Source organism: Phyllobates terribilis, unplaced genomic scaffold (assembly GCF_046119375.1).
Source record: "Phyllobates terribilis strain yellow unplaced genomic scaffold, ASM4611937v1 Scaffold_3__8_contigs__length_932513732, whole genome shotgun sequence".
NCBI lineage: Eukaryota > Metazoa > Chordata > Amphibia > Anura > Dendrobatidae > Phyllobates > Phyllobates terribilis.
The window spans coordinates 905,201,697-905,213,716 of record NW_027362763.1 but is presented as its reverse complement, the minus strand read 5'-3'; the positions used below and the strand labels follow the sequence as shown (position 1 = coordinate 905,213,716).

General features: G+C 44.0%; 1 protein-coding gene across 1 annotated transcript in view; it reads left to right on the top strand.

Annotated features, from left to right (window-relative positions):
• Positions 1 to 12,020, top strand: part of SLC22A2 (solute carrier family 22 member 2) — a 263,194-nt gene that overhangs the window by 200,801 nt on the left and 50,373 nt on the right. The window contains exon 7 of the mRNA XM_073672754.1: positions 1,200 to 1,414. Within this exon, the coding sequence (XP_073528855.1) occupies positions 1,200 to 1,414 (215 nt within the window). The remainder of the gene's footprint in view (positions 1 to 1,199; positions 1,415 to 12,020) is intronic.

The following is a 12,020-nucleotide window of genomic DNA, read 5'->3' as shown; positions in this document are numbered from 1 at the left end:
AACAAAAAAAAACCTAACCTAAGAAAGAAAGAAAAAAAAGAAAGAAAAATTATAAAATAAAAAAAATCTGACTAGGAGATGACATGGGGGGAGTGATCAAGGGAGTGATTAGGAGATTGGGGAACGATTTATTGAAACTGAGCTAGAAATTAGATTTTTTTTTTACCTGACAGGACAGCACTTTGGACGTAGTGTATCTATCTTCTCTCCCAGAAAAACTATAAGGAGAGAAGGGAGAAGCACAGCCCAAGTGCTGCCATATTTACAAAATATTGGGCTTTTGATTAGTGCTGAGCGAGTATGTTCTGTTCCGAGTATGCTCGGGCCGAGCTCCGAGTATTTACAGCTGCTTGGTGATATGTTTGAATCGCTCCCGTGTGCATGATTTGCAACTGTTTGACAGCTTTATTACATGTGAGGAATGTGTAAGAAATAGACATTCCTCACATGTATTAAAACTGTTAAACAGTCGCAAATCATGCACACGGGAGCGATTCAACCATATCACTGAGCAGCTGTAAATACTCGTAGCTCGACCCGAGCTAACTCGGCGAAAGGGTTAACAAAACATACTCGCTTAACACTACTTTTGATCACTGTGATAGGGTGTATCACAGTAATGAAAAGTCAGCAACCAATAGAAAAAATCCCTGCGATTGACGGGTGACGGCTGGGAGATCTCGGCTGGCGCATTGCGCAAGCATCGGCCATTTGGCTTTGGAAAAAGGAAAGGATCTGGAGGATGGTGGTTCTGGTACTAAGGTACCGTGGGGGGCCTGGGGACATCATTTCTCGATCCCAAAAAAGCTAAGATTGTAAAGGCTGTGAGATTTTGATCTCAGAAAACGGATGTATGATGTAATGCTTAATTCTTCTCCTCACCCATATTGTTTTGTGTATTTATGCCATAACACTTATTGATGGTCTATCCTTAGGATAGATAATGGTTTGAATTTTAGGGGACTGACCTCAACAAGCTGCAGTATAAAATACAGCCCTTGTATGAACACTGCACCTATGCTAACAATGAATGGGCACTGTGACTAACACACTGTGCTACTTGGCAATAGACAAGAAGTTTGGACACTCATCAATCAAAATTTGATGGCCTAATCTAAGGATGGGCAATTAATGTTAAGGTCCTGGACAAGTATTATATTTATTGTGCAGTGTTAAACTCTGATTTTCTTTGTCTTCAGGTTTTCATGTGCTGTTATTTACCAGGGACTGATAATGCATATGGGAAGCACTAGCAATAACATTTACTTTGACTTTTTCATCTCTGCCCTGGTTGAATTTCCAGCAGCCCTAATAATTATTGTTACAGTGGATCGTATTGGACGGAGGTACCCATGGGCAGTGGCATGTATAATAACAGGATTGACATGTCTTGTTAATGCTTTTATTCCTGAAGGTAAATCAAAACTTGACATTTTTAACATACAAATAAACCCTAGCAACAATTAAAAAATAAGATGTATATTTTTCTCACTGTAAATATGATAAAATGTACAAATTCTGGCACAATTTGCTGTTACTTGTTGGCATTAAGTCTCTAAGCCCAAGGAAGGGCAGTCTCTAAGACTCTAAGCCTTAAGGAAGGGGAGTCCTCCAGTCATGGTTCCCTAGAGGTTTCCTCCACAGGGGTTTTTCTTCTCCTGAGTGCTGAAGGATGATTCTTCGTGAGTCGGAGGTTTGCCATTTTCAGTGTCTTTTTCATAGCAATTGACTGATTCAAAATTTCAGACACAGAATGAAATAATAATAAAATGATTTGTAATAAAATTTGGTCAATTTAACATCCCCCCAAAAAAGCTTTATATATCATTAAAATCGTCTAGTAAATGGTTCCAAAAAATTAAGGGAACTCTTACACATCAAAATATAACTCCAAGTCAATTAAACTTCAGAAATATCGCTCTTTTATGTTATGAAGCAACTGTTAATCACTTTCACTTGTGTTGATACAAATGAAAGTGACAATAGAAGCAATGGAGAGGCAAAAGCAAGACGAAGCCAAGAAGGTGGTAGCCACAGACAATTACTCTCCTTATCCTTCCAAACTGATTCTTCTCTAGCAGTGAGGAGTGAGCCTGCTCGCCACTGCTCGGTATTCGCCCGAGCATCACTGTACTCAACATGTTCGGCACTCTGCGAGTATTTCCGGGTTGCTCAGGCGGGAGCTCGGGTCCCCGCCCTTCATGTTTGGCACTCTTTAGAACATGCAGGGATTGATTGCCATGCATTGTAATGCCGTAGCCATGTTGGTTGTGGCAATACAGTGATTGGCTGGTCACATAGCGTCATCAGGTCTATATAAGAACTGGTAACACTAGGCTAATCACAGTCTAACCCGAAAACAGGCAGAGCAGGGAGAGATGCTGCTGAGCTAGTGACAAAATTGGCGGTGTAATAGATATAGGTATTCTACTGCAAGATATATATCCATCTGAACTAACAGTCCTTCTGAGGACTAATCCCAGCTGCATATATTCAGTGGTGAAGGTGATAGCAGGAATTAGGCAGGCAGGGTTTGTGACAGTGTGTACAGCACAAGAGGGTCCATTGCACGTTCTGTCTGATCCTGCTGTTACAGATATCCGTAGACATAGCCCCAAATATCGGGGGCCAGGGCTAATTTTTTTTATCTTAATCCTGATTATTTGATTAAAAAGCAATCCAGAGTACACCATTTTACAGCTCCATCTGCTTGTTAGCACTGCAGAATACAGCCAGATCTTTTCCATCATCAGACGTGATCCCATATTATAGCAATAAAAATCCACAAATTTGTAGTGAACGTGAAAAATATTGTCCTCCATTTAGAGTTTGTAGCAGTGTGTCAGTGAAGCTATTCACATGTGGTCACTGTGGCAAATAGGAAACTACAGGGCCGCTATTTAAAACCGTGGGCATCCGTCAAACATATCAATTTTAACTGCGGTAAAAATCCAGCCATTTCTGTCCTCCATTTAGAGTTTGTAGCAGTGTGTCAGTGAAGCTACTAACACGTGGTCGCTGTGACAAATAGGAAACTACAGGGCCACTGTTTAAAACCATGGGTGTCCGTCAGACGTATCACATATAACTGCGGTACAAATCCAGCTATTTCAGCCCTCCATTTACAGTTTGTAGCAGTGTGTCAGTGAAGCTACTAACACATGGTCGCTGTGACAAATAGGAAACTACAGGGCTGCTGTTTAAAACCATGGGTGTCCGTCAGACGTATCACATAAAACTGCGATACAAATCCAACCATTTCTGCCCTCCATTTACAGTTTGTAGCAGTGTGTCAGTGAAGCTATTCACACGTGGTCGCTGGCAATAATAGGAAACTACAGGGTCGCTATTTAAAACCGTGGGTGTCCGTCAGGGTCAGGCATATCACATATAACTATGGTACAAATCCAGCCATTTCTGTCCTCAATTTAGAGCTTGTAGCAGTGTGTCAATGAAGCTATTCACACGTGGTCGCTGTGACAAATAGGAAACTACAGGGCCGCAATTTAAAACCGTGGGTGTCCGTCAGACGTATCACATATAACTGCTGTACAAATCCATCCATTTGTAGTGAATGAGGAAAATATTGAATGTGGAAAATATTGTCCCCCATTTACAGTTTGTAGCAGTGTGTCAATGTACAGCATTTTAATGCTCGATTTGCTTGTTCGCAGTATTGTGGAAGTAGAGAAACTTTTTTCAATGATCAGATGTGATCCATATGACTGCCATAATAATACAGAAATTTTGTGGACCGTGCCAAATATTCCACTCCATTTAAAGTCAGCCAGCTGTGTTTTGCTGAACCAATTGACACTTGGTCGCTGACAAATATCATACTATTAGGCGACTGCCTGAAACCGTGCCATCAGACGTTATCCCTTATCACTGCCCTAATAATCCAGCAATTTTTGTGAGCATGTCAAATATTACACTCCATTTAAAGTATTGCAGTTGTGGGTTCAAACCTATTCACAGTTAGTCGCTGACAAATAGCATATCTGTGAACAATGTTGTCAGAGAATTATGCCACTTTTATGGAGTGACAAAAAAAACATACAAAAAACAAGCTAAAATGGAAAAAATGTTAAGAAACATTCTTTCCAGGGTAATGACTTGTATATAAGGCCAAAGAAATACAAAAAAAAAGTTATGTGGAAGACATTTATGCGATAAGAATGAGCACTCATCTGGAGCTGATGATACCACCTAGCAGCACCTTTTGTAAATGCATCTAACAGCGTTATCGATAGGGAATAGAATAGATTTTAATTTTTTGGGGGCAGCACGCAGGATAAGGCAATAATACCTGGCTGTATTGGTGTAATACGCTATCCATACTGTGATAACTCACCCGTAAACAAATTTCAGATAAGACAGTTAATATTCTAGAATATAGAATCTATTTGAATTGTCCTTCCCAATATTAAATAAATAAAAACACAGTAGGCTCTTTCCTTAGTATAAAAAACAGACTCGCCAATGTAACCTCAATATAATCACATTGTTCATCTCCTCCACCTCCTCCTCCTCCTGTTCGGCCTCCATCTACGAAATGATCAAATCAGTCACAAGCTGGAAGTATTACAGCACTGCCTTGGCCAAAACAGCAACAGGCTGAGCTGAAGATAATATGCTTAATGCTTAGGTGACAAACCGCACACCGCTGCAGAGTTGTTGAAAGCTGTAACACAGCAGCCTGATCTGTGGCTCTCACCGCTGAATATACAGCCAGGCATGGTCGTGTGTGACAATGGCCAGAACCTGGTGGCTGAGAAATGACAGCCGGAGTAGATATGGTTTCCCTGTATGCCAGTCCTTTCATCCGACCTAAAGAATATGGCTGTGGTGAAATACAGCTCTCTCCGAGAAGCAGCCCTGGCTAAGAAAAGTCTGTGTGAAGGTTCTCGGACACTCTGTGGCTGCTTTTTAACTGTGGATTGGACGTGCTTATGCATGTTATTTCTCAAACCGCATTGCAGATCAGGCCATAGACCAACTCTCTAGTCATGAAATTCAAGGCGCAAAGAAAGATCTTTGTGTGTCGAGCACCACGAGAAGTGGAGCTGATGTTGGACGGGCTGCCATTGCTTATGCATCAAGCTGCATTAGAGGACTTCCTGGGAGAAATGACAGCCGGAGTAGCTACGGTTTCCCTCTATGCCAGTCCTTTCACCGAGCTAAAGAAAATGGCTTTGGTGAAATACAACTCTCACCGAGAAGCAGTGTCAGACTGAAGAACATTGGGCCCTCCAGAGGATTTGATTCTGAGGGCCCACCTTTCTCCCCCGCTCAAGAGCCCCATAGCAGCTGCAAAGTTTACGATATTGTTGGAGAAGCAAGGGCCCACTGGAGGATTCTCTGGTGGGCCTGTCCAACCCTGCTGAGAAGCAGCCCTGGCTAAGAAAAGTTTGTGTGAAGGTTCCTAGACAATATACCTGCTTTTTTACTGAGGGGGAAACCCACGCAAACATGGGAAAAACATACAAAATCCTTGCAGATGTTGTCCTTGGTGGAATTTGAACCCAGGACCCCAGAGCTGCAAGGCTTCAGTGCTAACCACTGAGCCACTGTCCTACCCTCTCTGTTCTCCCTCTGATATCTAACATGCTGGAGAAACTTGCACCTACTGCCACTCAGTATATTCAGCTCCTTTGTGAGAAACTAATGTATTTGGGCAGGCACTCAGTCTACCAAATACAATTCCTGAGAAGGAAGTTGTGGATGGCCTTGCTTTTGGTACTTGGTGCCAAATCCAAACCACAGGAAATATTCCAGGCTGGTTGGAGCCAACATGATTCCCACAGAAAAGTACCAGCAGCAAGCTAAGGAGATGGTGGCCTTTATAATCATCACTACCTGCAAGGTTTGCACCATGAACTCTCCTGAAGGAGAAGCCAGGGCCCACCGGAGAAGTCTCCAATTCTCTGGTGGGTTCGTCCAACCCTGCAGAAAAGCAGCCCTGGCTGCCCTCTCTGTTCTGCCTTTGATATCTAACATACTGGAGAAACTTGCACCTACTGCGACTCAGTATCTTCAGCTCGTTTGTGAGAAGTTAATGTATTTGGGCAGCCACTCAGTCTACCAAATAAAATTCCTGAGAAGGAAATTGTGGATGGCTTTGCAACTGGTACTGGGGGAACTGATAATAGCATGGCGTCGTGTCGTAGTTCACTGGAAATATTCCAGGCTGGTAGGAGCCAAGCTGATTCCCACAGAAAAGTACCAGCAGCAAGCTAAGGAGATCATCATCACAACCTGCAAGGTCTCTATCATCATCACAACCTGCAAGGTTTGCACTATGAACTCTCCTGAAGGAGAAGCCAGGGCCCACCGAAGGAGTCTCCGGTTCTCTGGTGGGTCCGTCCAACCCTGTGGAGAAGCAGCCCTGGCTAAGAAAAGTCTTTGGGAAGATACCTAAACACTCTATGGCTGCTTTTTAACTGTGGACTGCCTTCATCAATCTATAAGATTGCAGTCTATAAGATCGCTTTACTGGCTCCCTATTGCCCGGCGTATCCAGTTAAAACTGCTAACACTGACCTACAAAGCCATCCATAACCTTTCTCCTCCATACATGTCTGAACTAATCTCTCCCAATATATTCCCTTATGTAATCTCTGGTCTAATATGCTGGAGAAACTTGCACCTACTACCACTCAGTATCTTCTGCTCCTTTTTGAGAAACTAATGTATTTGGCCATCCACTCAGTCTACCAAATAAAATTCCTGAGAAGGAAATTGTGGATGGCTTTGCTACTGGTACTGGGGACACTGCTAATACCATGGTGTCGTGCCATAGTTCACTGGAAATATTCCAGGCTTGTTGGAGCCAAGCTGATTCCCACTGAAAAGTACCAAAAGTAAGCTAAGGAGATGGTGGCCTCCATCATCATCACGACCTGCAAGGTTTGCACTATGAACTCTCCTGAAGGAGAAGCCAGGGCCCACCTTAGGAGTCTCCGGTTCTCTGTTGGGCCCGTCCAATCCTGCCGAGAAGCAGCCCTGGTAAAGAAAAGTCTGTGGGAAGGCTCCCGGACACTCTATGGCTGTTTTCTTTTACTGTGGACTGGCTCCAGCAATCTATAATATTGCAATCTATAAGATCCCTTCACTGGCTCCCCATTGCCCAGAGACTCCAGTTCAATACCCTAACCATGACATACAAAGCCATCCACAACCTTTCTCCTGCATATATCTGTGACCTAGTCTCCCGGTACATACCGGCATGCAACCTCCGATCCTTACAACATCTCCTTCTTTACTCCCGTCTTACCGCTTCTTCCCATAATCACATACAAGATTTCTCCGGTGCATCTCTTGAACGCTGTACCCCAACATATCAGACTCTCGCCTACTATTGAAACCTTTAAAAGGAAGCTGAAAACCCACCTCTTCCAACAAGCCTACAACCTGCAGTAACCATTGCTCCACCATACTGCTGCACGACCAGCAGTACTCTCACCTACTGTATCCTCACCCATCCCTTATAGACTGTTTGTGCGCCCTCACGGGCAGGATCTGCTCTACTTTTGTACCAGTTGGTGACCTCTTTTCACATGTAAAGTGCCATGGAATAAATGGTGCTATAATAATAAATAATAATAATTATACTACTTGTACTCTGGGTCAATTGATAAGACTTTCCTGGTGTCTGCCTTTAAATTGATGTGTTTTGGCAGCTTTTGGTCCTGTTTGAAGGTATTGTGTATGCGTTTGGTTTCGGCCACCATTGAATCCAATGGCGTTCTGCAATGTTTGGCGAATATTCAACAATTACATTGGAGAATATTGCTAAAACGGCGAAACAAATATTGAAATATTAGCTCGTCTCTAATCAGAGACACCCTTAAAAAATTATGTGGGCATGGCATGATGGTCACCCTGGTGATATGGTGGTGGAGGATAATGAGAAGGAGGAGGGCGACATAAAATAGAAGAATTCCTGAAGCGTATACCCATGTCTGGGTGTGAAGGGGTGCATGGGAATTGACCCCCCAAAAAATAACTACTGGATTTGAGTTTATGCTTGATGCTATCATCTGGTGGTGTTGAGAAGTCTGGCCCAGTCAAGCCCTTGTTCATTTTTATAAGAGTCAGCCTGTCAGCATTTTCAGTTGCCTGGGAGCTGGGAGGGTCTGAGAAAACTGTCCCAGACCTTTGACAGCATTCCCCTGCCTTTGCCACATCTGGTTTGTGTCTCCCTCGCTTGTACTCCTTGGTTGTCCAATAAACTGTCTGTGACCTCTGCCGCCAGCGTTGTCAGATGGGAATTTTTGTTTTGTTATAATTCTTCAACAAGAGCCTGAACTTAATATCTCCAAAAATGAACTCCTTTGGTTTCCGCCCTCTACTAACCTATCTATACCTGGCTTTTACTAACCTACCTATACCTGTCTCCAGAATTCGACCTTTTCTTACCTTTGATACTGCAAAAACGTACTGTCGCTCTTATTCACTACTGCAACTCTCTTCTAAACGGTCTCCCTCTAAACAAACTGTCTCCTCTCCAATCCCTTCTGAATGCAGCAGCTAGGGTCATATTTCTTCTTCACCGACGCCTCTTCCCTGTGACAGTCATTGCACTGGTTAGGTTAAACAATCACTACAGAATACAATACAAGCTCATCCTTCTCACCCACAGTTCTGCATCGACCTATATCTCATCCCTCATTTCTGTGTATCACCCCTCCCGTGCCCTCCGTTCTGCAACTGATCTAAGATTAACATCCTTCTTAATCAGAACCTCCCACCTCCGTCTCAATGAATTCTCTCGTACCATGCCAGTTTTCTGTAATGTCCAAAATGCGTACAACACGATGGTCATGGTAAAGGAACATAAAGTTGGCCATGTTTGCCAGACTTCCAACAGCCAAGACTTCCCTGTTCTCACCAAGAGGACGACTGTCCATGTTCTCCTCCTCCTCCTCTTCATTATTACCCAATCCACGTTGAAATGAGATGAGGCTGGACTGAGTAGCATCATCCTGTATAGCTCATTGCTCCGCCTGCAATGCCTCCTCTTTAATTGTGAGCAGTGAGCTTTTCAGTAGACAGAGAAGCGGGATGGTGACGCTAATTATGGCGTCATTGCCACTCACCATCTTGGTGGAGTCCTCAAAGCTTTGGAGGACTGCACAGATGTCAGACATTCATGCCCACTCATCAGCTCTTATGTGCGGAGGCTGACCTGAATGCCGATGAGCGTGTTGAAGCTAGTACTCAACAATTGCTCTCTGCTGCTCAAAATTATTCCAAACATCTGCAACGTTGATTTCCAAAGCATGGTCACATCACTAATCAGTCAGTGAGCTGGAAGCTGCTGATGCTGCTGAAGCCCTGCCAGGATGGCGGAAGCTGTAGCTAACTTTCTAAAATGGGCACACACGCGGCATACTTTCACAAGCCACTCTGGCAGATCCGGGTATGTTTTGAGAAACCGCTGAACCACTAAGTTGAGCACTTGGACCAGGCATGGTACGTGTGCGAGCTTGCCTGGCTTCAGAGCCGCCACCAGGTTCCGGCCATTGTCACACACGACCATGCCTGTCTTTAGGTTCGGCGGTGAGAGCCACAGATCTGCCTTCTCTGTTACAGCTTTCAGCAACTCTGCAACTCTCCATACACTTGGAGCGAGGCCGTGCCCTCTAGCCGGATGCGCCCACTCGCTGACCGCATCACTGGTCGGTGTGGCCTCGGCTCAATACAAGTGTATGAAGCGAGGCTGCTCCCACTGGCCGGGGGTATGTATAACTCATGCATACCCTCCATTCCTGGGTCTGAAACCGGCAAATCCCTGCAGCGCTGCAGGGATTCATAAGTCTGCAGTCACACAGAGTTACTGCAGACTTATCAGTTTTACCCCTTTAAAAAGATTATTGTGTCTTCCAGCACAGTCTCAATAGCATGGAGCAGATACAAAGATATGGGCTGTTACACTAAGAAAGTCAGAAAGGATCATAGAAAGGCATCAAAACAGCAACAGGAACAGGGTTATCACATGAACCAAAAGCAATGGAACAGTGGGCTAGTTTGCAGGACAACATGTGGCACAGGGAGGGCCTTGACAATGGGCTATTTTGGACGGCAGGCAGAAAAACAAAGCAGGACGCACTGGAAGCCACAGAGCCAGGAGTATAGATTGAGATTGAATAAAACACAGGAGATGACTGCACTCTAATGTATATAGTAAGTAGGTACGGCACTCTTAGGAATGGTTGGTGCTCGGATAGTGTCCCAATGCTTAAATATATAGAGAAAAGAATCCGGCACTCAAAATGGCATGACGTGAAGAAGTTCCTTTTAATAATGTGGTCCAAGATCAATGTAACAGTCAGTGACGTTTTGGTCAAGCAAACCTTTATAAACATACATTGGAGTGTGTAACCACGGCAAGAGGAGTGACTACTGAGGTTACACTGATTTTTGACAACGTTATTAAAAGCAACTTCTTCATATCATGCCAATTTGAGTGCCGGATTCTCTTCTCTATGCACTGTAATGTGAATAATCTAGACAGCAGTTCGTAATACCTACAGCAGACAATGAGTTATTCAGCAGGCAACTGATGATGGTTTAATCACAGCAGGTCTGTGGAGCAGTAGATTATGGGGGTACCAATCCTAAAAGTTAGTATTGACCCTTTAACGAGCTTTGCCAAATCAGACACTCCAGTTGCAGACATTTCAGGGTGCTTGCCCCTTCTCAGTGCAAAACAGAAGGTCTGATTTGGCTGGGTGAGAGGCCTCTAAAAGGGAGTCTAAGGGTAAATGTTTCTCCTTGTGGAGAGTTCCAAGCTGGTGTAAGGAGACTTAAATGCAATGCAATGCTCATTTGGAGCCTCTTCAGAGATGAAGAGGGTTTGGATTAAAAACCAGACAGCAGACGATGGGTTACACAGCAGGCAGGAGACAATGAATTAATCAGCAGGTCTGTGGGGCAGTGGAAGCAGGTTCTAGAACCACAGGAGTCTGAGAAGATTATAGCCACAGAAGAAGCTTGATAGTGGCAAACACCAAAACAAACAGCATTGAACAATCATGGACTCAACACTCAGACAGAGAGGGGAATTTAAGTGGATCTTTAAAGGCCTCTGTGAGATAATGTCCCTGGTGAACGTTGGGCCAGTTCTGAGACCCGATTTGGAGGACAACAAGGGCGATGGAAGCGGAGCCTAACCCTGAAGTTTCTGGTCGATAGTAGCAGGTTGAGTGACAACAGAACCGCCCCACAGGTTCTATAACCGCCCTCAAATGAATAGTCATAAGGGGGTGGTGCTGGAGTCACTCACACTGCTGCTATCACCGCCCCCTGATGACAATTCGTTTCAGGGAGAGAGACTGTAGTGTTAGAAGCAGTGACTGTGACGGCGACTGAAGCTGCGGTTACTTTTCGATCACCTCTACTGATTGCCTGTTATCCGGGGATGGCGGTGACAGTTACTGGGGTAAGTGACCCTCTGATAACATACTGTTTCAGTTGGGATGATAAACACTCTGGGGAAGTGAGTGCTAACCCAGCTTCCTATGACGTCCTATTTGAGGCTCCTTTCAAACACAGAGGAAGTAAAGTAAAAAAAACACGTATGAAAAACAGCAGGACAGGGAGAAGTGTAGGGAATTTAAAAATAAAGCTAATTACAAAAGTGGTTAGGGCTTAAAGATAGGTAATTATAAAGGGCTTTACAGGTACTGGACCACCCCTTTAAGTGTTCTTTTATCTTTTTTGAGCTGTGTGTTTACTGTAGTAGGGGCAGAGGAAAGTTAAAGTATTTAATCCACTCTGTCAAGAGGAAAAAAGGATGGGGTTTCATAGGAAAACCAAGTTTTTTTTTATTGTAAAAAACATGGGACTATGAAACTTTTTTCAAGAAAATGCTGTGCCAATAGACCTCTGTCACTGATTTATGCTACTCCTGTCTGATACCATTAGAGATGAGCAAACTTTTCAAGGTTCGGTTCTGATCGGCGAACTTCCCGATCTTCGCCCAACAATTCGCCGAACGGTTTGTCGAACATACT